General features: G+C 41.8%; 1 protein-coding gene across 1 annotated transcript in view; it reads right to left on the bottom strand.

The window, feature by feature from the left end:
- The window catches only part of wdfy3 (WD repeat and FYVE domain containing 3), a 287,240-nt gene that overhangs the window by 106,891 nt on the left and 152,382 nt on the right, over positions 1–27,967 (bottom strand). The window contains exons 23-33 of the mRNA XM_055664858.1: positions 24,701–24,885; positions 24,604–24,644; positions 20,103–20,263; positions 14,149–14,260; positions 10,304–10,494; positions 9,200–9,352; positions 7,623–7,696; positions 7,365–7,526; positions 5,351–5,442; positions 2,550–2,670; positions 1,806–2,023 (exon numbers count right to left, since the gene is read on the bottom strand). Of these exons, the coding sequence (XP_055520833.1) occupies positions 1,806–2,023; positions 2,550–2,670; positions 5,351–5,442; positions 7,365–7,526; positions 7,623–7,696; positions 9,200–9,352; positions 10,304–10,494; positions 14,149–14,260; positions 20,103–20,263; positions 24,604–24,644; positions 24,701–24,885 (1,510 nt within the window). The remainder of the gene's footprint in view (positions 1–1,805; positions 2,024–2,549; positions 2,671–5,350; positions 5,443–7,364; positions 7,527–7,622; positions 7,697–9,199; positions 9,353–10,303; positions 10,495–14,148; positions 14,261–20,102; positions 20,264–24,603; positions 24,645–24,700; positions 24,886–27,967) is intronic.

The raw sequence follows: 27,967 nt of genomic DNA, 5'->3' as shown, positions 1-27,967 counted from the left end.
ATGAGACTCATCGTGTAGATTTTTCGTTCACTGTCCTACCGTCATCAATCATCTTTGTCATCTCTTCAAAAAAAATCAGTCTATTTTATGTGATTAAAATTATTCCAAACCTACACCCTTGTACCTGGACACATTAAAAAACATAATAAAATATACGAAAACTTGACTAGGGAAGGTGGTATATGCTAAGGTTACTTGTGTTACAATTCAGTTTGTCACAACGGATTCCTAGGAAAACAGCACTATGTTGCTTGTTGTAAATGTCTAGATGCAGATAATTGTAATTGTACACTAAAATAATACTAATTGAGTAAGTTTCCATGAGTAAATGCATCACACTTCAAAGTCGTAATCATGAATGGTTAAGACACGCGTAATAGTAAGTAAAACACACTGGTCAGGGTATATCATTGTGCCTACAGTGATAATAATTTAATCAGAATGTCAGTTTGTGGACAAATCTGTTTTAAATGTCCAGCAAGCCATCTGTTTACTTTTAAAGGGTGCAATGTTTTTAGGCAAGACATGCATAATCTGTTATTCTCCAGAAACGAGTTTGGAACATCAAGAATCAAACTGTCAAGTCAAATTTTCAGGCCAGCTTTGTTATTTGTTTTTTTATAACAATAATGCAGCTTTATACTTATTTTTATTGATTTCACTACTTGTTCCAAATCCCACATGACCCAACTTCAAATTCTCAAATTGCCATGGTGGAATTACTTGGAGAGACATTGTTCTCTCTCTCTGACTGGAAAATCTGAGATAGTAGACATGAACTCAAGAATAAATGGATATGTACCTAGGAATGAAACAATTAAAAAAATCTTAACATTTACCAACCCTCAAAATAACAAATGCTCCATTCAAACCCCTGCCAATCCTCAGTCAATTGAGTACCTTCAGGACTAAAGTCAGAATATTTTTAATTCAGAAATATTGCGGACCATACAAAAAATAGATGAGGCAGAGGACTGATGATGAACTTGTTGAGGAGTGTGTGATCCACAACTGTGCTAATTTCTCATTTTATGAACTACAAATATCTGGAGTAATAATTAATAATCAAAGCTTCCAGCCATCTAATCCAGTTACATACAGTGCCATCCATAATGTTTGGGACAAAGACCCATCATTTATTTATTTGCCATTTTTTAGCTTTGAAAAACTCCTTTGTTGTTTTAGCAGTATGCTTTGGATAATTGTCTTGCTGGAGAATGAACCTCCGGCCAATGAGTTTTGAGGCATTTGTTTGAACTTGAGCAGATAGTCTCATAATGGCGTCTTTGATTCTCAATGGCACATCTTTGGTCCTCATGTTGATAAACAGCAATAAAAGTTTCCAAAGGTGATGGAAAGACTAGGTGCTGAGGGCTCTCTTATACCTGTATTAAGGAGGCAACTAAACACACGTGAGCAATTATAAATGCCTGCGAAGCCATGTGTCCCAAATATTATGGTGCCCTGAAGTGAGGGGACTATGTATAAACACAGCTGTAATTTCCACATGGTGAAACCAAAATGTATAAAAATACCCTTTAATAAAATCTGACAATGTGCACTTTAACCACGTGTGATTTTTTTCTATTACAAATTGTAGAGTACAGAGGCAAATAAATAAATGATGGGTCTTTGTCCCAAACATTATGTAACTACACTGTAACTACTACACAGCGGTACTCTACCTTTCACATCTTCTGAACAAAATTGTACATCAAATAAAATAGAAATTAAACAATTCAGAAAAGCAAACGAACACCATTCCAGATGTATCAGCTATACTTTGCATAAGATGTCACACATACCTAATACAGTGCCAATTTTATTCGTGAGAACAGAGTCCGTCTGGTCAAGCCAACCTCCTCCAGAAAGGCCTTCTTTAAATTTGGCAAGGATCGATTGGTTGCTCAGTAGTATAACAAGAATTCTCATTGCTGCAGTGACAGTTGTGGGATGCAAGTGCTCTTCCATGAAAGTTAGAAGCCAGTCAAAACCCAAAACCTTCACCAATTCTTCACAAGCTCTATATTTTTTGAAAATGTGTGTGGATTTAAAAAAGTAAAAAGACAAAGTAAGCTTAAACCAATAACTTGAAAGTGCACAGAACATGGGTAACAAGTGATTTAGCTGAATTTATGCAAGGTCATCTATACATTTTGCATTTAGAAATAAATACTAAACAATATAGAGGCTTTTCAGTCATGCACCATGGACTTCTAGAAGAAAGGATGCCGCGCTAAAAACACTATGGATTAAGTTGGTATTTACATGCGGTCAGAATGAATTTCTCCTGATGTCACAGCCAGCTAATATTAACATCTGATAGGAATATTGAGGCAAATATATAACTTACACAAACACACATTAAGCTAATTTGAATGTTACAAAATGACCAGAAAATATAACTGAAAGACACAAAAAGTAAATAACATTTTAATTTCTCATGCCACTATTCAATTCCCACCAGAGATTTCATAATTCTAAATGTGGAATCCTGAAGGTACTGAATAAATAACAAGAAATGGTAATACAATTTAAGTAAAACCTACTGCAGATTAACATTGTTTTTTTCCTTTGAAGTATGCAGTAGCTTTAGCAAGACGTCCAAGAGTCTATTTCTCAGTAGAATAGTATTGGCTGAAACAAGGCCACCAAAATCATCATCGGCACCTGGCAAATATATAAAAAAAGATTTTTCAAAACAGACTGCAGAGCGGCCTTTTATTTAGCATTATTTTTATGTACGTCAATTGGCTGAACAACTCTTGATTGCCTCTACAACAAATGGTAAAAAAGAAATTCGATCTTAATAAACATTAATTTGGGTGCATATTCAATCTTAAATACACTGTTATAAAGGAGACAGAGAGAGCATTAGAAAATTAGCTGGTGTCAGATAGAAATGCTAAAGACATGGATAGATAGAAGGATTAAAAGGCTAAACAAAGCAGGATGTGTTTGCCTCACTAGTGGTGACATGATGAAGGATTACAGATATTACAAAATAATAGTTTACATATTGGCAATTCATCTCCTCTCTCTTCTCCCGAATATCTAATGCCTTATTTAGAGTCTGCGATTCCTGGTTGTAGGCACCAATAACATCAAATAACTCAAAAGTTTTCATAGTTTCTGGCCAGCCAACATTTTTCATCATTGTCCACCTTTCTTTCAATCCTGAACTTCCTGAGTTAATTATGGATGATTCATCCTTCTCAGAGTGTTTAGTCTCCATTGATCTCAGCAAGTTGTACAGCAAAGTTCCATCCAGCCCACGGGATCCAAGGAGATGTGACAAGTTGAATCCAAAATTGCCCTAATGTCGAACGCAAGGTGCAATGATTTTTCAGGCTTTTAGTGACCGGGAGCTGATGTGCACATCCAGAACATTCGGGTCTGGAACTCATTGGCTTGGATCTTGGACGAAAAAATGCTCCCACTATACCCACAGCCCTTCTTGGAAACTCCATATTTCAGATTCAGATTCAGATTCAGCAATGCCTTTCAGATTCAGATTCGTCGCTGGAAAGCCGCGGAGCTAGCTCCGACCCCGGCAACTTTTTAACTCAAACCAGTTTGGAGCGCCTCAAAATAAGAACCAGGTAGGGGACTTTGCCAAGTCACATCAATAGGGAGGAGGCAAGATTTAATTATATAACATGATTGAGCCGCGGACTGGGCTTCCGTCTCTCCGACGGGCGTATAGAATTTATTTATACAATAAAAATGTGTTTTTTGGCACAACCTCTACATCATGAACAACGGATACAGTGGATTGGGTTGGAGGAGGTGCAAGTTCACCTCTGCCTAACCTGAAAAGACTGTCGGGGTTCCTGGGCAGAGTTGAGAGAGGAGGTATAGGGGCAGATGTTGCATCTCCTGTGGTTGCAGGGGAAGGTACCTGGAGAGGGGGTGGTTTGGATGGGAAGGGATGAGTTAACTAGGGAGTTGTGAAAGGAATGATCTCTATGGAAGGCGGAAAGGGGTGGAGACGGGAAGATGTGACTAGTTGTGGGATCCTGTTGAATGTGGCAAAAATGTCGGAGGATTATTTGCGTATGCAGCGGCTGATGGAGTGAAAGGTAAGGACTAGGGGGACTTTGTCTCTGTTACAACTAGGGGGAGGGGGAACAAGGGCGGATGGGAGAGGGGAACCCCAGTTCCCTAAAGAATGAGGACATCTCGGATGTCCTGGTACGGAATAAATCATCTTGGGCGCAGATGCGGCGTAGGAGGAGGAGTCTTTGCAGGAAGTAGGGTGGGAAGAAGTGTAGTTTAGATAGTTTGTGGAGTCAGTGGGTTTGTAATAGACATCAGTCGATAGTCTGTGATGGAGACTGTGAGATCAAGAAATGGGAGGGTGGCATCGGAGATGGTCTAAGTGAATTTGAGTGCGGGACGGTAATTGGTGGTGAAGTTAATGAAGTCCATGAGTTCTGCATGGGTGCAGGAGGTAGCACCAATGCAGTCGTCAATGTAACGGAGATAGAGATTGGGAATAGGGCCAGTGTACACCTGGAACAGGGATTGTTCAATGTACCCTACAAAGAGGCGGGCATAGCTGGGACCCATGCGAGTTCCCATAGCTATGCCTTTGATTTGGAGCTCAATATACCCTACCAAAAGGCAGGCATAGCTGGGGCCCATGCGGGTTTAAACCAGCATCTGCAGTTCCTTCCTACACAGGTGACAAGCCATGTTATTTATCAATTTGATGAAAATAGAATGTTATCATCTGATTATTTTTGTATTTCTTGTAGGACAGTTATCTTATACTTTTTATGGTAATTCTAATTTCACATTCCTGTACAGTTGTATTATTGTGGTTAATGTCAGTGACATAGCCAAAGGTTAATTGAAAAATACTTTTTCAATTAGGCTATGTCACTGACATCAACCACAATAAAACAACTGTGGAGACTAGTAAACATTGGTACAATTGGTCAACTAGGACATGCTAGGTTGATGGCCTTTTTCTGTGCTGTATGACCCATCTCCGAGTTTTGAATGTTAGTCAAAAGTCACATGGCTGTAGAAACATTCTGACCCTAATTGAGAAGAACTTCAGATATTTTGTTCAAGTTCATACTATCTTAATAGAGTACAATGAAGTAGTATGATATAATTCTGAAATGAAATATCACTGTATTCTGAGAATCTAGTTTATAATAGTGGTATAGAATGGCAATAGCAATCATGAATTGCTCTCAGAACTGTTGGGAATTAAAAATCAAGATTTATTTTACAGTACAATACGGAAACAGCGTACAGACAATTGAGGACATTGGTTTAACATATGTCATGCAGCAAAGACATAAAAAGTTAGAAAAATAAAAAATATACTGCTCACCTACTTCCTTTTCCTCACTAATAGCTTCCATGATAATAAACTTTTCACAGACTGCAAAAGTGGGTAACGTAGAAGAGAGAAACTGACCAAACCTTGGTTCAAAAGAAGCAATAAATTAATAAAATAATTTGTGCGTGATACATATATCAGACATTTTTAACATTTTATTAGATTCAGAATGAAAATTCTCCATCTAAATTGGCCTGCAAATATTTCCTTAACCTTTAGACTGGTAAAATAAAAATAATAATTTTCATATGATTTCCCAGATTATTTACGGGAATGGTCGGAGAAACAGCAGATGACATTTAATCCATGCAGGTAAGAGGCACTTTACCTTTAGCAGTAGAATGTAGGGGGAAAGCATACACTTAATGGCAAGACCTAGCATTGATGTGCAAAGGGATCTTGGGGTTCAACTCTAAAACTACCTGAAGTAAATAGAGTGGTAAGGTAAATTCATGCTTGCCTTCTTCGTTTGGGGAATTGGGAATAAGAGCCAGGAAGTCATGTTGCAGCTTTACTGGACTTTGGTTAAGACGCATTTGGAGTAATGTGTGGAATTCTGGTTGCCTCATTACAGGAAGAATGTGAAATCTTTGGAGGGGGTGCAGAAGAGGTTTACCAGAATGCTTCCCAGATCAGAGGGCATTAGGTTTAAAGAGTGGTGGGACAAACTTGGATTAGGTTCTCTGGAGTGTTGGAGGCTGAAAGGAGACCAAATAGAAGTTAGGTCTTTTAACATTTAGGTCAGAAGTTAGGTCTATCAGGTCTCCCCCAGGATGGAAATTTATAAAATTATGAGAGGCATAGATAGGGTAGACAATCAGTAGACTTGTCCAAGGTTTGAAATGTCAAAGACTAGAAGGCATAGCTTTAAGGTGAGAGGAGCAAAGTTTAAAGGAAATGTGCAGGAGATGCTTGTTTTATTTACACAGAATGGTGGACACCTGAAACTTGCTGCCCGGAATGGTGTTGAAGTAGATATGATAGTGGCATTTAAGATGCTTTTAGACAAACACATAGGTATGTAGGGAATGGAGGAATATAGGTCACATGCAGGCATAAAAGATTATGCAAGGACATTGTGGGCCAAAGGGCTTGATCCTGTACTGTACTATTTCATGTATTTGTATTCCATTTGCTACCAGGTAAAAAGTAAGATTGTAAATTGAGTAAAATAATGAATAGGTATTATTGACAATACTAAAATATTAATTGTAACATTCACACTCAAACATATTTTTGAACATCTTTAATATATTTTCAATTATGGTGACTGCATTCAGAGATGTGGCAATGTGGAAATGGATTTGCACAACATTTAATTTCATATGCAACTCTTCAGCAAATAAAAAAAATCATGGCTGCACAGAGTAAGACCTAGACAAGGTTTGGGCATTGAAGTGTCAGACAATGACCATCTCCAGCAAGTAGCCTAACCATCTACTTTTGGTAGGGTGGCACAGTGGCTCAGCGGTAGAGTTGCTGCCTTACAACGCTTTCAGTGCCAGAGACCCGGGTTCGATTCTGACTACGGGTGCTGTCTGTACAGAGTTTGCACGTTCTCCCCGTGACCGCGTGGGGTTTCTCTGCGATCTTCGGTTTCCTCCCACACTCCATAGACGTACAGGATTGTAGGTTGATTGGCTTTGAGGAAAGGCAAATTGTCCCTCGTGTATGTAGGATAGTGTTAATGTGCGAGGGTCGCTGGTCGGCGTGGACTTGGCGAGCCAATGGGCCTGTTTCTATGCTGTATATCTAAACTAAACTAAATAACATTACCACTGTCAAGTCCCTCACCATCAATATCCTGGGGTCACCACTGACCAGAAATTCAACTCAACTTTGCACAAAATTGCCATGCCTTCAAGTTACTGCACATCCTGTAGCAAATGATTCGTCCTCTGACACATCAAGGCTTACTATTAATAATGTTTTTAAAGGATATGCAGTATTTAGATAGTTTACTATAAATACATTTATCAGTATCCTTTTTATGCGTGGTCTCTACCTGAGTAGATCATTTGTATTTGGGAATCCATGCAGCAGAAGACTGAGTGCATTACTGATGGCTGCTATTGTCGATTGTGACAGAGATGAATCTTTCAGAGTAAGCAGCAGTTTTGGTATCAGCTGGAAATCTCTCATTAGCCTGGCATTTCTTGAAGCTTCACTGTAAAACAAAATTAAAGCAATCTTTTTGTTGGTAAAATTCTCTACGGCATGTGAACATTTATTGAGAAAATACTTTGAAAAAGTTTAATAATACCTTGATTCAGTGAGAAGTTCAATAAAGTGCTCAAACAATGAGAGATGAAGTTCATACGGTGCATTAAGCCATACCTGTAAATGGGAAGATCATGCTTAACAAAACCAAATCAATTATACTGTTAAAATATTATGTGACCATTTTAATTAAAATATATATACAGGTCCACCACCGATTTTTTGGCATCCTTAATCCCAGAGCCTTTCTAGATTAAAGGTAGACACAAAATACTGGAGTAACTCAGCGGGACAGGCAGCATCTCTGGAGAAAAGGAATGGGTGACATTTTGGGTCCAGAGGTCCTCCGAGAGGAGTCCAATGTTATCGGAACTGTCCACCGATGACACAAGCAGCCTTGGAAGTCGTCTGTGGGAACAGATCTGCTGGCTCCAGCTGGGCTGGAGTCCCAGAGGAGATAAATTCGACCCACTGAACAGCCGCAGAAGTTGACTATGGGAACGGATCTGCCCGCTCCAGCATGGTCGATGTTCCAGAGCCCAGGCCCCAGGGGGCAAATTCAACCCACTGATTGGCCACAGAAGTCAGCAATGGGAACCGGTATTCTGGCTTATGCAGGGCCAGAGTTCCAGAGCCCCGGCTGCAGGGAGCAAATTCAACCGGCCGATCAGCACGGAAGTCCCCATGAGCTAGAGTCTAGGTGGCATATTTTAGGGAGGACTTCAGCCAGGAATTTCAAATGCGCTCTCGTAATTTGGTCCGGATTAAAGGAGGTGCCGGGCCATCAGTTGCCGGAAAATCAGTGGTGGACCTGTTACACCAAAAAAAAGAATGGAAAGAGAAAGTTGGAAGAGAAGTGGGGGAAGGACAAAATGATCCACAAAGTTTCAGAGTAACCCAGCAGGACTGACCCACCTCTACTTCCCCCTCCCCCCAACAGAATCAAGATGAGGAAGGATCCCAACCCGAAACATCACCAATTCATGTTTTCCAATCTTGTTGCCTGACACTCTGAGTTACTCCAGTACTTTGTGTCCTTCATTGTGACCCAGCATCTGCATTTACTTGTGTCTCGATATATATCACCATTTGATAGTACTGAGTTCAGAACTTTACCACTAGAATAGATTGTAGTCCCAATTATAGCTTGGCTACAAAATCACCCCAAATCTAGGGAACAAAAGGTATTTTATTTAACAAGTAACTGCGCCAAATTTTGAAGATACCAGTATTCCAGAGTTGCAATATGCCAAATATCATTTTATTTTGTTACAGAATGCCTGATTGCCCCATTAGATTACTCAGGGAACATGAGTAATTGGAATTCAGCATTGTGGGGCTCAGTCAACAGGTGTGATATAAATACATTTATTTTACGGGCGTGCAATTACTATTGCCTCCAAAGCAGAGGAACTTTTAAAGGGAATCTGGCATTCCAGCAGGTATTGTTGCATGATGATGATTTACAGAGCAAAATAAGCATTTACTCCATTCAAATTCGGAAATGTCCATTTCATTCAGGATGTAATTCCTCAATGGAATACAAGAGATGGGTCCGATTGAAATCCATGTGGTGTATTTTCTAGTTTATTGTTGCAACATATTATAATCAAGCCTTACATCAAAGTCACAAAGCAAATCCTGAAATCCATTCGAATTGGGAATGATACTGGTCTCATGGCCACTGTCAACAGTTCCCACCAGTGAAAATGTGAGATGAAGAATATGACTATTCAAAAGTGTCCTCTTCTTTTTCAGCAGCATTGCCAACAGCTAAAATAGGAAAATAAACATTTTAATGGGAATCAGTTCCTGTGAATATATGTAGACATTCAACCTATTCTCTGCGTGCATATATTAAACATTCAGACGTACAAATTTTGATTGAATTGCATTCTACCCAAACTTCTAAATATTTTTCAATTCAGTACCTTTACTCTTAATGGCACTGTGTTGTACATCATAGAATAAAACAGCATGGAAACAGGTATTTGGCCCAACTGGTTTATGCTGACCAGGTTTTATAACTGAACTAATCCCATTTTCCTGCACTTATCTCTTCAAACCTTTTCTATCCATGTACATGTCAAAAGGTCTTAAATGTCGCCATTGTACCTGCCTCTACAGCTTCCTTTGGTAACTTGCTCGATTATATGCGTCACCCTCTCCATGAAGAGATTGCTCCTTGGGTCTCTTTTAAATTGTTCTTCTCTCATATTAAATCATATAGCTTCCAGTTCTCGATTCCTGTGAAAAAGACTGTGACTATGCACATTTTTTAAACCTCTCGTGTTTTTGTATACCTCCATCGGGTCATCGCTCATCCTTCCATGTTCCAAGAAAAAGAACTCCAGCCTATACGGCCTCCACTTCTAACTCAAGCCTTTGAATTCTGGTAACATCCGGGTAAATCTTTTCCGCTTCCTTTACAGCTTTATGACATCCTTCTGATTGCAGGACCAGAATTACACAGAATATACCAAATATGGTCTCACCAATCCATTGCACAGCTATAGTATGATGTCCCAACTCCTGTACTCAGTACCTTTAGCAATGACGGTAAGCATGTCTTCTTGACCACCCTGTCTACTTCAACACCTGTGTCTTTCAGTGCTTTATTAACCACTAGTACTTTTTGAATTCAAAACAAAACACAAATTGCCTCAAATTAATCAACAGATTTAGTCTGCTCGGTTTAGACGTCCATTATGATGAAGTTCTTACCTGATATCCCTTAATCCTCTCCATCTCTTTGCTGGCCAATGCATTGCTTTTTACCACGCAAACAAGAGCTTTCACAGCAGCATAGAGACCTTCGACATCCGATGCCATTGCAACCAAGCCTAAAATAGCAGCTGCTCCACCAATATATTGCAACGTAGTGGCAACAGGCTTTGGCACAGACGTTCTCACACCTGATAAAATAAAATAAGTTATTTCACGAATAATGACCACAATACAAAAAGATAACATTTTCTTCAAAGCAAGAAGTAAAGAAAAGTTGCAGACATTTAAAATCCAAAGCTAAAAGAGAAAAATGTGATTAGCTCACAGCAGATCAAACATTATTCATGAGGAGTGGAATAGAATCATTGATTCATGTCAAAGCCTTTATCAGAAATGGAGTGAGAAAGCGAGTATTTGAAGCATGCTTCCAAAAAGAAACCTTTACATAAATAGTTCTGCGATAATGTGACCTATCAGGTCAGGTAGAGGGAAGTTCCCCCGCCATGGGTACCATGTAATCCCCTGCTACCTGCTCCATGGTCGGATAGTTGACTACAAAACCGTCTCCCCCACCTGGTTTGCCAGGTGAGGAGGGGGCTGTGGACCCCCAGCAGGACCAAAAACAAGACCTGTCAAAGGGCGAATGAGCTTTTAGCGGGCCAACGGCCATCCACACTTCAGTCGAAGTTGTGATCACTGCCGTACATAGCATTGTAAGGAATAATGATAAAGCACACACACCAAAATCCTATACTTCCAGCGGCGGAAGTCCGAGGGAACTGGAAGACAGAGATGTGTGGTGCGTTTGTCACCGTTCCTGACGGAAACCAGCACCACTGAGTCGCTGATGTTGTCAACGATGATGAATGAATGACAATGGTTGTGTTCATATGAAACCTCGCGTGAAAGAAAATTGTGCTATAAAACCAATTGTGTTAAAGGGGAAAAGAGGGTTAGGGACTAAAGAGTTTCAGAATTGCATTAACAAGGTTATTTTTCCTGCAGGATTTTCAAAACAAAGTATTTTTTTATTGGCAATAACACTAAAGGCTGTATGTTACATTGTTTAATAGAGTATGGTTGCACGTATCAATTGAAACAATTATTTGTCAATTTCATGGGCACGTGCAGTTAAAGTAGCAGCTGTGTTCAAGGAACAATGATGTCTGTTTGCTGCAGGGAAGTTGCATAGAAACTGGTAACTTCCCCCTCTCCCCATACTGCTTAAATAAGCGAGTTTGGTTTTCCAACTGCGCATGCCCAGGTCATAGGTCACTCGTGATAAACATTCGCAGCAACTGTGCTGTTGCATGTATACAGACCTGTGTTTCATCCGTAGTCAGGATCGAACCTGGGGCGCTGCAAGCGCTGTTGAATTGCTACTGGACCGTCCCCGTCCCCTCCCGCGTGCCCCATCCCCGTCCGGCGGCGTCCGGAGATGTCCGGGGGTGACCCTGGACTGACGGGACAGGCAGAGTTGGGCAAGTTAGCGCTTTTTCTCAGCGCTGGCTGTAACACGGGATGGGACACTCCCACGGGATGGGACACTCGGGAAGGGACGGGGACGGTCCAGTAGCAATTCAACATCGCTCGCAGCACCAGAGATCCGGTTTTGATCGTGACTACGGATGAACCGCGGGTCTGTATACATGCAACAGCACAGTTGCCGAGAATGTTTATCGCCAGTGACCCATGACCTGGGCATACGCAGTCGGAAAACCAAACTCGCTTATTTATATGTTCTCACTAGGTATGGTCTCACTAGAACCCTATACAACTGCAGAAGGACTTGCAGAAGGAGGATACTCAACTCCACTTGTTATGAAGGCCAACATGCCATTCACTTTCATTGACTGATGAACAAGGACCCCCAGAACCCGTTGTACTTCCCCTTTTCCCAACTTGACATCATTTAGAAAATAATCTGCCTTCCTGTTTTGGCTACCAAAGTGGATAACCTTACATTTATCCACATTAAACTGCATCTGCCATGCAGCTGCCCACTCACCCAACCTGTCCAAATCACCCTGCATTCCCCTAGCATCCTCCTCACAGTTCACACTGCCTCCCAGCTTGGTGTCATCTACAAATTTGCTAATGTTACTTTGAATCCCTTCATCTAAATTATTGATGTATATTGTAAATAGCTGCGGTCCCAGCACTGAGCCTTGCGGTACCCCACTAGTCATTGCCTGCCATTCTGAAAGGGACCTGTTAATCCCTACTCTTTGTTTCCTGTCTGCCAACCAATTTTCTATCCATGTCAGCACTCTACCGCAAATACCATGTGCTCTAATTTTGCCCACTAATCTCTTATGTGGGACCTTATCAAATGCTTTCTGAAAGTCCAGGTACACTACATACACTGGCTCTCCCTTGTCCATTTTCCTCGTTACATCCACAAAAAATTCCAGAAGATTAGTCAAGCATGATTTCCTCTTCGTAAATCCATGCTGACTTGGACCGATCCTGTTACTGCTATCCAAATGTGCCACTATTTCATCTTTTATAATTGACTCCAGCATCTTCCCCACCACTGATGTCAGGCTAACTGGTCTATAATTTTATGTTTTCTCTTTCCTGCCTTTCTTAAAACGCAGGATAACATTAGTTACCCTCCAATCCACAGGAACTGATCCTGAATCTATAGAACATTGGAAAATGATCACCAATGCCTCCACGATTTCTAGAGCCAATTCCTTAAGTATCCTGGGATGCAGACAATCAGGTCCTGGGGATTTATCAGCCTTCAGTCCCATCAGTCTACCCAAGACCATTTCCTGCCTAATGTGGATTTCCTTCAGTTCCTCCGTCACCCCAGATCCTCTGGCCACTACTATAGAAACATAGAAATTAGGCAGGAGTAGGCCATTCGGCCCTTCGAGCCTGCACCGCCATTCAATATGATCATGGCTGATCATCCAACTCAGTATCCCGTACCTGCCTTCTCTCCATACCCTCTGATCCCCTTGGCCACAAGGGCCACATCTAACTCCCTCTTAAATATAGCCAATGAACTGGCCTCAAACTACCCTCTGTGGCAGAGAGTTCCAGAGATTCACCACTCTCTGTGTATAAAAAGTTCTCCTCATCTCGGTTCTAAAGGATTTCCCCCTTATCCTTAAGCTGTGACCCCTTGTCCTGGACTTCCCCAACATCGGGAACAATCTTCCTGCATCTAGCCTGTCCAACCCCTTAAGAATTTTGTAAGTTTCTATAAGATCCCCTCTCAATCTCCTAAATTCTAGAGAGTTTCTATATCAGGAAGATTGTTTGTGTCCTCCTTAGTGAAGACAGATTCAAAGTACCTGTTCAACTCCTCTGCCATTTCCTTGTTCCCCATAATAAATTCACCTTTTTCAGTCTTCAAGAGTCCAACTTTGGTCTTAACTAATTTTTTCCTCTTCACATACCGAAAGAAGCTTTTACTATCCTCCTTTATATTCTTGGCTAGCTTACCTCCGTACCTCATCTTTTCTCCCGTAATGCCTTTTTGGTTATCTTCTGTTACTCTTTAAACATTAACCAATCCTCTTGCTTCCCGCTCATCTTTGCTACGTTGTACTTCTCTTTTATTTTTATACTGTCCCTGATGTTCCTTGTCAGCCTTAGTCTAAGGATTTTAATTCCATGCCTCATTTATGATAAGTATGGATGTTAAAATGATGGGTAATTAAAACAAGTAAAAATTTCCAAGTGTGCAAGTTAATTGTTATATTTTTGAGAAATAATATTTCTTAATAAAATAAACTGTACACCATGAGTCAACCTGGGATTTAAAACTCTAGCATTGGGTTAACATTCAAGCAGAGCACTGCAAATCCTTGTGATTGTCACCATACCTAGGTATCCTATCAGAGCTGCTCCAATAGTTCTTGCTGGTCCATTTAAGTGGCCTGCAGCATTATGCAGCAGTTTTACTGGTGTAGCATTTTCATGAGAAGAAATGGCCATCTAGAAAGCACAGGAAAAAAAGTTAGTAATTTAGTAGTTCAAAATGTAACCATCTGCATTACAACCAAAAAGATCAGCATGTCTAATTGTTGCAGAAAATATAAACAAGCAATTTTTGCTCACTTATTTAGTGCGCAGGTCAATTTTACTGTCTTCCTTACAGAAAATAAATTGTAAGCAGGTTGAAAGTAAACAATCGTCCAATATTGCACCAGCCTCCCATACTTCCACAGCCTCCAACCTTTATCATGCCCCAGCCCTGCACTGCCTGCTTCCATCTCCTTCCCAAAATCCACAAACAGGATTGCCCTGGCAAACCCATTGTTTTTGCCTGCTCCACAGAACTCATCTCAAAATACCTTGATTCCATCCAATCTCCTCTTGTCCCATTTTTTCCGACATACATTCAAGACATTTCACACGCCCTTCAACTCTTCAACAGCTTCAATTTCTAGGCCATCATTGCCTCATCTATACCATGGACATTCAGTCCCTTTACACAAGCAACCCCCACCAGAAATGGTTCAAGGCCTGTTGATTCCTGATTTAATACTCTCTGTAGTAGCAGATTTTCATATCTTTCAGGTAATTAGCACCCTAGCCGCTATTTGGATGAGAATGGTTGAAGGCGGTGTCTTCTAAACGCGTGCGAGCTCACTCACAGAGACCTTCGTAGCTTCTTCACAGATATGGCTTAAAAACACAGTCTTTTGATGAATAAATGCTTTATTGTTGATAGAAAACAGTGAGATACATCCACATTTCTTCGGACTCGTTACGACAATCTTCTTCGAACTCCAGCTTATTACTTTGGATATTAGAAAACTCCTCGTGTCTCCTTAACACTGGCATGAACTGGCACGTGGCCCGCATGATCCGCATGATCCCGCATGGTAGAAGGGTTAACCTTCCCCATCGTCTCTCCAAACTAATCTAAAAACTAAACTTCTGCGCAAGCATCTTAGCTCCAAACACGCCCAAAATCAAGTCATAAATCCCACCCACAATATAACGGGCAGTCTAAAATTTAAGGGCACATGCCATCATCAATGACAAGCAAAATAGGCCAAATGGCCACTACACTCTCTCCCTAGTCTGGTTCAGTAAAACTACTGAGTCGAACACTGGAGTGCAAACTCTTCTTGTATACAGCCTCGGATCCACTCACTCGAGCCCTCAGCAGCCTCGCGTAAACAGAACAGAAGGAAAGACAGCCGACGCCCTAACAAATTACCCACCCTTTTATACCCATATACAGTGGCGGGAAAACTAACGGCACAAAAGTACAGAGGGGAGGCAACCCGTACAAACCAATCACTGCACCTATTCGGTACACGGAATACAAAGTAAATATATATTAGGTGAGATAACCCCTCCTGAACCAATCACAAATACTGGCGGGAAGGTACCAAAACAAAGTAGAAACATAAGGCTTCCCGAACCAAACACAGGCATGCATTAAGCGTCAGTGTACTGAAACAAAACAGAAACCACTTTAGGAACCCAGACTTGGTGACTACAGGTGGGTCACATGGGCAGAGGCTTCCCGGGGCTTCTTCAGAGGTCTTCAGAGGTCCAGACTTACTGGACCCAACTAGGTCACATGGGTCTCCAGCACCTTGCAATGAATGTCACTATCAGTGAAGCCCAATTTCTCACAGATGCTTGCCATTTCCAAAGTACTCAAACCCCTGCTTATTAACAGGCCTCCTCACCCAATCATCTTCACTCTACTAACACTCTCCTCCGCCTGGCAGAACTTGTCCTCACCTTCAACTTTTCTTTTGACCCCTCCCACTTTCTTCAAGTTAAAGGTGTAGCCATCGGCACTCACATTGGCCCTAGTTATGCCTGTCTTTTTGGTTTGGAAGGGCTCAAGGCTCAAGGGCTCAAAAATAGAGACAGTACAGGCATTCTGGTTGCCTGTTTAGAACAGAGATACCTCTTTATTCTCTGGAGCGCAGTTTTCACTCTACTAACACTCTCAAGCTCTGCCTGGAATAGGGAAGATTCAAACGAACTTGTCCCCACCCTCAGGGACAGAAGTCCTATGCACCCCCTCCCCACTGGTTTGAGCTTCAGTTTTGGTGGAGGCAGGTTCTGCCTCCCAAAACAAATCATAGATTGGATGAGAGGGAATGGAGGGTTATAGTATGAGTGCAGGCAGACCAGGAACTTTCGGCAACTATCCGAGATGTTCTCTGTAATTGTTATTGCCTGAACCCCCCCTCCCCCCCTCTGCCGGCAGAACTTGTCCCCACCCTCAACATGTCCTGCACCCCCTCCCCACTTTTTCAGTTTTCCTCAGCCCCCTCCCACCACAATCAGATTGAAGATGGGTTCCGACCAGGAACTTTAACTATCCGTGTTCTCTGGAGATGTTGCCTGACCCCCCGAGTTACTCCAGTACTGTCTTTTTTTGTAAATTCAGATTCAGATTCAACTTTAATTGTCATCGTCAGTGTACAGTACAGAGACAACGAAATGCATTTAGCATCTTCATGGAAGAGCGACATAGCAAATGATTTGAATAAATATTGACATTAGCATATATACAGACATAGTGTTTTTCCGGGGGGGGCAGGGGGGGGGTGATTGGCAGTCACCGAGGTACGTTGTTGAGTAGAGTGACAGCCGCCGGGAAGAAGCTGTTCCCTGGACCTGCTGGTTCGGCAACGGAGAGACCTGTAGCGCCTCCCGGATGGTAGGAGGGTAAACAGTCCATGGTTGGGGTGAGAGCAGTCCTTGGCGATGCTGAGCGCCCTCCGCAGACAAACGCTTGATTTGGACAGACTCAATGGTGGGGAGCGAGGAACCGGTGATGCGTTGGGCAATTTTCACCACCCTCTGCAATGCCTTCCGGTCGGAGACAGAGCTGTTGCCATACCATACTGTGATACAGTTGGTAAGGATGCTCTCGATGGTGCAGCGGTAGAAGTTCACCAGGATCTGAGGAGACAGATGGACCTTCTTCAGTCTCCTCAGGAAGAAGACGCTGGTGAGCCTTCTTGATCAGAGTTGAGGTGTTGTGGGTCCAAGAGAGGTAATCGGAGATGTTAACACCCAGGAACCTGAAGCTTAAAACACGTTCCACCTCTGTCCCGTTAATGTGGATGGGGGTGTGCGTGCCGCCCCTGGACTTCCTGAAGCCTACAATGAGCTCCTTGGTCTTCTTGGAGTTAAGGGCCAGGTTGTTGTCAGCACACCATGCTGCTAAGTGCTGGACCTCCTCCCTGTAGGCTGAATAATCGTTGTTGCTGATGAGGCCAATCACCGTTGTATCATCTGCATACTTGATGATGGTGTTAGTACCATGTACAGGTGTGCAGTCATAGGTGAAGAGGGAGTAGAGGAGGGGGCTCAGCACACAGCCCTGTGGAACACCATGTTCAGGATGAGGGTTGAAGAGGTGTGCTTGTCTAACCTCACAGACTGGGGTCTGTTGGTTAGAAAGTCCAGTATCCAGTTGCAGAGGGAGGGGTCGATGCCCAGGTTACCGAGTTTGGTGATCAGTTTAGATGGTATAATGGTGTTGAATGCTGAGCTGTAATCGATGAACAGCATTCTTACGTAAGTGTCTCTGTTGTCGAGGTGGGAGAGGGCGGAGTGAAGTGCCGTTGAGATGGCAACCTCCGTACTCCTGTTCTTGCGGTAGGCAAACTGATAGGGATCCAGTGTGGGGGGTAGGCAGCTTTTGAGGTGTGCCAGGACCAGCCTCTCGAAGCACTTGGTGATGATGGGGGTAAGTGCAACTGGGCGGAAGTCGTTGAGGCTTGCCGCAGTGGAGTGTTTTGGCACTGGCACGATGGAGGTGGTTTTAAAGCAAGTGGGGACAACTGCTTGGGCAAGTGACAGGTTGAAGATGTTAGTCCAGACGTCTGTCAGCTGCGCAGCACAGGCCCTGAGCACGTGCCCGGGGATGCCGTCAGGGCCAGCAGCCTTACATGCATTAGTCCTACTCAGTGCCACGTATACGTCGTAGGGGGTGAGTGTGAGGGGTTGGTGATCGGCAGGGAGCACAGCCTTGATGGCTGTCTCTAGATTGTCCCTGTCGAAGCGGCCATAGAAGTGATTAAGCTCCTCAAGGAAGGAGGCGTCGCTGGATGTGGGGGTGGTGTTGGAGGGTCTATAGTCCGTGATGGCCTGGATGCCTTGCCACATGCGTCGTAAATGAGCATCTGTAGTTCTTCATTTCTAATTATCCTATATTGTCTGCACATTGTTCCACAGCAAAAAAAACTCTCCATTCTTTAAACAATTTAGCAAAGCCCTGATTTCAACTTTCAATGCCAAACAATAGTAAAAAGGATCATGTCAAAGTTGCCTAAATCAATCAGACACCGTGCAACAAAATAATGGATGACTGGGAACTTGATTTTGAACAGGGAGCAATGAGGTGAAGGGATTGGAAGGGCTCCCTAATAGAATAAAGCTAGAAATGGAGATCCTCATGGTTTCATCACAAGGCTGAGAGAATCTAATAGGCCTCTGTGAAAATTGCAGTTTATTTCTGGCAAATTCAAAACAGATGCAAGTGTGCCAAAATGACAAATTCTAATTCATGTGAAATGAACACCAGCTGAGGGTGGTGCTCATATCCCAACACAGATCTACACAAAAAAGATCTGCATCCTCCTGATCTTAGGATAAATATATTACACAAAAGTCTATGTATACATTCTAAGTCTATTTATCTATACATTACACAAATGCCTGAATGCAACTTCAATAATTTGTTTGACAAATGTGCAAATAGTTCTGAAGCCCATTCATAGTAGAAGATCGAGAAATGTATGTGGTCTCACATCAGGCAATATTCTAGAATCAGATGATACAAGTCTTTCCTCATTGTGCATAAAATGCAAATTGTTCCATGACTTGGAAACACCCACTTTGGGCTTCTTGTTTCGTGCCAACTATCTGATGCTCCAGACCAATGCCAGACATTAATAATGAAAAGGATAATTCTTGTGCAATTGGCATGTGCATCATGTTCCTCACCAACCACGTGTATGAAGGCACATGGCCCCATTTCACATGTATCCACATCAAGGATCCTAAGCAATCGGGTGATTTACATTAGAGCTCCTCCTTTCTGTAAGTGTTTGCTTGTTGCCATAATTCCAACATCAAAAATGATCCTGAACAGTATCTGAAAAATGCTCACTTGTTGCATATCCAAAAATTCTGAAAAAATGAAAGGTAACTATCTGGAAGTACTATACCAAGTTATGCACTTAAGATTCTCGTTATAAAAGTCTGAAAATGGAAAAAAAAAAATTCTTAGTAAATCTTATGAACTATGGAAAAAGGACTGAATTTTAGATTTAAAACCAGCATCACAACAGGATTTACAACTGGAGAATCATCAATAATCTGCAGTGTACAAGGCAGAAAGATCCAATATACATGCCTGTGAATTGCAAAATAGAAGTCATACAGAAAGTGCCAAGTCTTACATCCCATTCAAACATTGAACTGAGCTTTGTATCCAGAATAGATCCCAAGCGTGTTGACCTGAGCGGCCAGTTTACAATTTGGGTGGCCCAATCCAACAGATTAAGGAGCTAAAACCAGATAGAGGGTTTTTTTTTTTAAATTTAATTCAATATTTTATTCAATACACCAACTAGGCGGAGATAAGAGTTAGCTTCCATTTGCACATTGTGGGATAACTATGGCAGAAAGGCCTGGTATCAATCTGTCTTTCGGAACCTCAAAATTAATTGCAGCTGAGGAAATGGTGTGAGGTACAAGCAGCATACTGGATCTATTATGATCCACCCCCATTAGTTTAGTTTGTGCAATTCTTTTGAAGGAAAGTCTTAGAATGATTACTGACCTGTTTGGCTATTGTCTTGCTGTCCACTTTGTTGTAATTTTTTCTAATTCTGGCAACTGTAAGTGTAGAGACCGACAGTGCATAAAGTGCAAATGATACTTTCTCTTCAGGAATCAAGCTGATGGGAGATGGAATTGTCATTTCAGGTTTTGAATCTTTACCTTTATAAAAAGAAAAAAAAAGCAGATTAATAATTCAGAAAAAATCAACTGCATGTTATATTTAAAGAAAGCAGCAATGGCAAACATGAAGCCAACAGCCATTTTTCTACAAAATATATCAGTATATGCCACTTCTTAGCACACCTGTTCAGTGTCACAATGTTTGCGGTCTTTCAACGTTTACCTTGGTGGGAAAAATTATATTCAAAAACAAACATTTTCCATAACCGATCTCCATGCATCTTTCACCTGACCTCTTCTTAACCACTTCCTTTAAAACTGTGGGTCTTGGGGCAATGGGCAAACTGATGTTTCTTCAACCAAAGTACTTTCGCAAGGATTAGCCACAAGCAATGGGTAATGAATTATTTAATTTAATTTACCAAGCTTTGTTTAGCTCAGGGATGATGGCAAATGTAAAATACTAACCTATCCAGGTTAGTGATGCTAATTAATTCGCTCATGAATAGAAATCGAAATACATATTTTCTAAATCATGGACGACAGCTGCAAACATATGCTGAGACACTAGTAAATGCAATCCAGACACATTTGAATTCCCTGGTGTGTGTTGCTATCTAACACTGCACATATATTGAAATCTAATAGAATAACCTTTCCATTGCTTCCTTAAGGTTGAAATATTAGGAAGAAATAGCAAACATGGGCTGTGTTTAAGTGGGAGAATAAAAGTAAAGGGACATAGGTATTGAGCTAAGCAGCAAATTGGTAGAGTGATGCGAGGTGGAAAACGGCAGTGTTCAACAGCAAAAGTGCATGAATTCAAGTGAAATGGCACAAATCCACATTCTGTATATGAATGCATTTGTACAAATGGGTGTGACATAAAAGTAAGAAAGATGTGGCTGCATGCTGACTACAGTTGAAGATATTTCAAAACATTTTGTATTTAAAGATATCAAACAATAAAACAGCGTGAGCGAGTAAGGCTTGACAAAAGGTTAATATATGAAGCATAATTTCTCTAGAACAGGGGTAAAATCACTTCTTCCTGGGAGCTGCTACTTGAGATCAGGGATTACTTGCTCTAAATCAGGTCGATGACATGTGAGATAGTTAATGAGGCCAAAGTAATGAGGGATGTAATCCTGAGGCTCCATAAAGGCGCTGGTCAAGCCGCATTTGAAGTATTGTGAGCAATTTTGGGCACCATATTTGAGGAAGGACATGTTGGCCCTGGAGAGGGTCCAGAGGTTTACAAGAATGATCCCAGGAATGAGTGGGCTAACTTATGCTGAGCATTTGACAGCATTAGGGCTGTACTCATTGGAGTTTAGAAGAATGAGGGGGGAGCCTCATTGAAATGTACCGACTAGTGAAAGGTTTGGATAGTGTGGATGTGGAGAGGATGTTTTCCACTCATGGGAGAGTCTAGGACTAGAGGTCATAGCCTCAGAATTAAAGGATGTTCCTTTAGGAAGGAGATGAGAAGGCATTTTTTTTCATGGTGGTGAATCTATGGAATTCTTTACCAAGAAGGCTGTGGAGGCCAAGTCAATGGATATTTTTAAAGCAGGGATAGATTCTTGATTAATACAGGTGTCAGGAGTTATGGGGAGAATGGGTATAGTAGACGATGGGCCAAAAGGCCTAATCATGCTCCTCTCACTTATGTAGTTGCAGGAAAGGCAAGGAACCAGAGATTCCCATGAGACAGTGAGATTGGTACATTTATTTCAAGATGTCTTTGAGAACATGCTTAAAGCACTTCCTGGCCTGTAATCTTTTCCCATGGAGAAATTACCATGCAAGATGAGAGCCCATTTGAAAGATTAATACTGGGTAGGCAAACGGCATTGCCTACACTTTGGATCTTACTGAATGTAATTAGAGTCTCCCGAGGCGAGGGATGTTGGGCTGGGAGAGGACACTAATATTGATTCATTTATTCTGCCAGTGGACAATAGATGCACGAGTAGGCCATTTGGCCCTTCGAGCCAGCACCGCCATTCAATGTGATCATGGCTGATCACATTGGGGGATTTGGGGGATTTTGTGCAGGCAGCCAAATTTAAGAAGAATTCTCTCATCCTTGAGCTGGCAACATCAAATCTATTGTGCCTCTTGATAAGCAGAATCCACTCTGCAGAATAGCTCCTTAACCACCAGGGAAAGATGGATGAAGAGAAGCCTTGAAATGACTCTCCCTTTGGCTGATTGCAGGAAGACCCTTCTGTGGTTACCACAATCAGCTGTATCTCCTTTCCTGAAGACGGTTATGATCACTGGTCTCTGTCTCATCGTCTTCCTAGGTATGGGAGACAAGGCTTTGCATGTGTATCTGAAGATCCACTCCAGCAATCTCCAGAATTTTAACAAGGAAATTGTCTTTTGTAGAATCTTTGTTGGCTTCAGCTGTCATAACTGCCTTTTCCATTTCCTTACTTTCGTTGGAGATGGCAAGACTGCACTTGAGAGTATGCTATGGGCTAGAATCAAGGAAATACTCGTTCAGCACAGAGCATCTTTTGGGAGGTTCTTTGTTGTCCATAAGGTCATATGGAAAAGAAGTAAATTAGGCCATTCGGCCCATCAAGTCTACCCCGCCATTCAATCATGACTGATCTATATCTCGCTCCTAACCCCATTCTCCTGTCTTCTCCCCATAACCTCTGACACCTATATGAATCAAGAATCTATCTATCATTCCCCCAAGCCTCTTTTATCTTTGAAAAGACCTCTGTGCTTGGCTGTTATTAAGTGGGCCCAATCGAGTTTAGACCAGTCATCAGAGTGCGAAGAAATCCGCTCATATTGTGATTATTACTGAACTGATGTGTTCTTTCCACCCAACAGGAACACAAACAAAGAAAAAATCTATATCAATATTGTTTTATGAAAGGATTTCATATTTATCAAACTGATAAATTATTTTTGAGGACAAATGAGTACGACATTTCGAGATATTTTAATCAACTGATAAATTCTACAAAAAGTTTACTTTATAAGGGCTCAAGAGGTTTGGTATATTATTATGGACATAGAATAAAAAACAGTAGGAATATATGGAGGAAAGACACAAAATGCTGGAGGAACTCAGCGGGTCAGGCAGTATCCATGGAGAATATGGATTGGTAATGTTTCAGCTCGAATTTTTCTCTGACTGTATCCCCTCTGTAGTTTTGCTGCTCTCATTTCTACAGGTCCCTGCAGTAGTATATGCAAAAATCCGCAGTTCCTTGCTGCTTACCCACCGATTTTGACTGCGCCACTGTAAAAGCAGCTTCCCCTTGTTTCTAAAAAAATCTGCCTACTTTGACGATTAGTTCTCCCATCTTCTCTCTGACGAGGCAGCATCTGTGGAAAGAAACCTCTCTGGCCTATAACACTGTATCCCCTCTGTAAATTGATTTGTCTGCTGATCTCTAATTCTGCTTTTCTACAGATCCCTGCAATCAGTAGCTGATTAAACAAAAATATCACCCATCCATGTTACTCCAGGAAGAGTGCTGCTTGACCCGCCGAAAATTGTTGAAGTCTCCGGCACCTTGAAAAATGGCAAAGCAAGCTTCCATAGTTCCTTGTTTTTCTACAAGAAAACTAGGGGTCATTTTCGTAACAGATTAGGTGAATTAGATTAAGTCGAGTACCATAGGGATCAGAAATTTAAAAAAAGGAAATGCTCAGCAAGCCAGGCAGCATCTGTGGAAAGACAAACAAAAACAACTCGTATTTCAGGCCTATAACACTGTATCAGAACTGGGAAAGGTTAGAAATGAAATAAATTGATCGAAGAAGCCTTGTAGATCAAATGAATGATTCCTGTTGTTATGTTGCTAATTCTGCCAGTTTTCCTAATGCGAGGATACTTAGGTAATGAACGTAGTTTACAGACTTAAACTTAGAATTTATTTTTATGTTCTCCATTTACTACTTGGTCTTGCAAAAAATGGAAAGAAGAGTTCTAATCCATTATTATTCTTTATAAAATCGCTGAAAATTGTTGAAGTCACAATCTGCGACTGAAAAATGTAACACCAAAGACAAGTGTTGGAACATCGTGCTTAAAGCAATGTGCCAAAAAACAAAAAATATGTGAGAAGGATTTTTCAACAGATACGTCAAAACTAGGGTAAGTCTGTTGTGTCGTAACACCAACACCAATTTTAAATCTAATTAACAAGCTCTTTTATCTCTGCCGAAAATCCTATTTAGTTTGACTTCACGTCGCGATGCTAGCAGCACAGTGCCAGTCACCCAGAGATGTCAGGACCAACGGAACACCGACCCCCAGGCCCACTGCAAGCACGGAGATCCCAGATCAGCAACTGAACCACAATTTGATGTTGAGAAGGGGGGTATTGTGCTGTTACTACTACAGGGAACACACACAGCTTGGAGGCTGCCAATACAGCGGAACCTTCGAAGAGAAAGGGGAACTAAATCCCCATCCATAAAAGAAAGGTGAGGGTCATAAAATGATACTGACGCCCGCTGGTAGCAGGTAAAACTTCCTCCAAGAAGTGGGTGGGTCCAAGACGCCATATTAAGGATGAAATCTGACGCTGAGCTGGAGGTGTGCCAATGTAGCCATACACGGTACTAACAACTGGCAGATTTGCAGATCCTGATCCACCCGGTGAACTGTGGATATAGTGAAGCTACAAACATACAAAATAAAATGGTCAATGCCAATAATTATCAGTTCTGCAAAAATCCTGTAACACTTGATTAAAAATGATTTTTTTTTTGACATAATGAAGGCAGCTTTAAGTACATATGTAAAGGCAGTATCATAGATTAGTACTGAATCGTCACAACACACATTTCAAAAAAGTATTTCCTCAGTTTAGATAATCTCTTCAACAGAATACTGTGCCTTCTGTGGTATACTAATAAGGGACACTAAAAATCCTGATGCTGATTGTAGTATAACTTGCCGGGATCAAGGCGCAAACTCCTTGCTCCATGAGAGATTGATGTACATCAGAAGACAAAGGATACGAATATACTAATTTCTCCAAATTATCTTTAAAAAACAAAAACAAAACTGATGCTAATATTCAAATCCTTCAGTTTTTAAATTAAAACCAGGCCAAGTGCGGGCCCGTAGGGCCTGTCCCCCCAACGCAATATTCCACCATTCACCCACAGCAACCAGCTGCGCAGGCGCGGCTGACAGGTTCCCGTTGTGACGCCAGAGATTCCCATTGTGATGAGAGTCACAGCAACCCTCACTCAAGAGCGCAGGCGCGGCCGGAAAGTGGGAGCGCGGCTGCAATGTATTTAAAGTTTAAAATGGCAATAACTTGTAAAATCTAAGATTAATGTGAACGCTCTTCAGTCCCCTATTTTAAAATCCCACCATACCAACTTGTTCTTCTCCTCAAAATCAAGCCATTAATGTGAATCGCTCCCTTCAGTCCCCCCTTCCCTCCCCCCCACACCTATTCCCCCTCATCTCCATTATCCTCCATCCCCCCTCTCCTTTCCCCTACCATCCACCAACCTTCCCTCACCTCCCCACTCCCTTCCCCTCTCCTCCCCACCCCCCACTCTCCTCTACATCCCCGCACTCCCTCCTCCCTCACTACCCCTCCTTTCCCTCCCCCCCCGCCTCTCCCTGCCTCCTCTCCCATATCTCCTACTCCTCTCCCTCCCCCCCCCCCCATCCCCCACTCTCCCTCCTCCTTTCCCCTTCCTCTCCCCCTCTCCCCTCAATCTCCCTCCCCCTGCTCCCTCCCACCTCCATCTCCCCTCCCTACACCTCCCCCTACCCCCCCTAGCCCCCCCCCCACAATGAAAATCGAGATATTAAAAAAAATGAAATTCCTCAATGAAAATCGCATTTTTTCTTTAAAATAACCTAAACACAATGTTAGCTGTTAATGAAAAGAATGAGAAGAATTTGATTTTAGAATAAAATCAATGTCAATGAAAATCACAATTTAAAAAAAATAATAATTTGGGATCCGATTATGACGTTGAACGCTGCTGACGGGCAGGGCAAGTGGAAAAGTGGTTTTGTAAAGTGGTTTTTGTAAAGTTTAAAATGTCAATAACTTGTAAAATATACCATCAATCTGAACAAAACTTGTTTCAATTACAATTGGGACAACGGTGCGCCATAAATTGTAGCGCTATCGTGTACCATTTTGGCTGTATTTCGGGGGGACAAGCACACACACACACATATATATATATGACAAACAAACAAGATGAGAGTTTTAGTAATATATACATAGATGATGATCAGCATCTTTTCCACAATGAAATTAATAACATTGATCACAAATAATCCCATTTACACCTTATCCAAAAATGCTAACATTGCTACTGGCTAACATTCTCCTTCAGCTTCTTTGGTGAAAGGCAACAGTCTAAGAATTTTATCAATCCTTTAAACAATAGAAGACTGACACCGTTAAGTATCAAAGAAAGAAAATTGCAATCAAATACGTAATGGATTGACCTCAGATTGTGGAATTACATGACATTTATGAACAGTTTATTCCATGTTAATAGGCATTAGTCCTTATAAAACTGAACATAATCTAAATGGAATAAATATTATACCACAGGTACACAAAAAAGCTGGAGAAACTTAGCGGGTGCAGCAGCATCTATGGAGCGAAGGAAATAGGCAACGTTTCGGGCCGAAACCCTTCTTCAGTCTGAAGAAGGGTTTCTACCTTCTACCTTCGATTTTCCAGCATCTGCAGTTCCTTCTTAAACAAATATTATACCACATTGGACAAGTTTGAGGATTATTCTGGAAATCTCACAAAGCGGCAGTTGAACCTAATGTTAATGGGGAAGACAGCTTTAATGAGATGCAGCATCATGGAAACCTCTTAATTTCCATGGATATTTTATCTTTTTTTGAATTATCTTTCTTGAAGGATCCAAAAAGCTTGAATTGAACTGTTTCCAAATACACAGGACAAGATGTTAAAAATCCAAAGTGCCAAATGTCAACTTGCTCCCGGTGGTGATGGGACCCTTATGCACTCACCTATGCTCCTCCGATGTTGAGGAAGGCTAGGCAGACATGTCATTGGGATTATCAAGTGGGCACCTACTTTCATCGACGTTTCGTTGATTGGACCCGGTAGCCACAGAACCACCCTCCTCTGCATCTGTCTAGTTGGTTATCTGGGAGACCAAATGGGGTCTTTCCTCTTCAGCCTGAGCCACTGGCTACTCCGCTCTGCCACCCGTGATGTTTCTTTGATGGCCTGGCGTAGGGCCTGTCCACTGATCCCCAGGACCTTCATCAGTCTTAAGGTAGATATTGCCACGAATCCTCGACATCCAACTTTTACCAGGCAGATCTTAGCTCTCCAGCCCCGCTGTTCTGCCTCCGCTGCAAGCTCTGTATATCACAGTTTCTTTCTTTCGAAGGTTCCCTGCACAGCATCCTCCCAAGGGACTATGAGCTCCACAAGATATACCATGCGATGAGAGTTTGACCAGAGGACAAGATCAGGCCTCAAGTTGGTGATGGCTATCTCTGATGGAACTGAAAGCGATGCAGCATCATGGAAACCTCTTAGTTTCCATGGATATTTTATCTTTTTTCGAATCATCTTTCTTGAAGGATCCAAAAAGTTTGAATTGAACAAATGATATCAAGCAAAAATACACATCAGCACTGTTCTCTTTTGCAAGTACTGTGCACAACTTCTATATTGTGCAGTAAAATGACATCATTGCCCAGCAGAGTGGATGAAATAATTGAAA

The sequence above is a fragment of the Leucoraja erinacea genome, chromosome 1, assembly GCF_028641065.1.
Source record: "Leucoraja erinacea ecotype New England chromosome 1, Leri_hhj_1, whole genome shotgun sequence".
Lineage (NCBI taxonomy): Eukaryota > Metazoa > Chordata > Chondrichthyes > Rajiformes > Rajidae > Leucoraja > Leucoraja erinaceus.
This window is presented reverse-complemented; position numbering and strand designations above follow the sequence as displayed.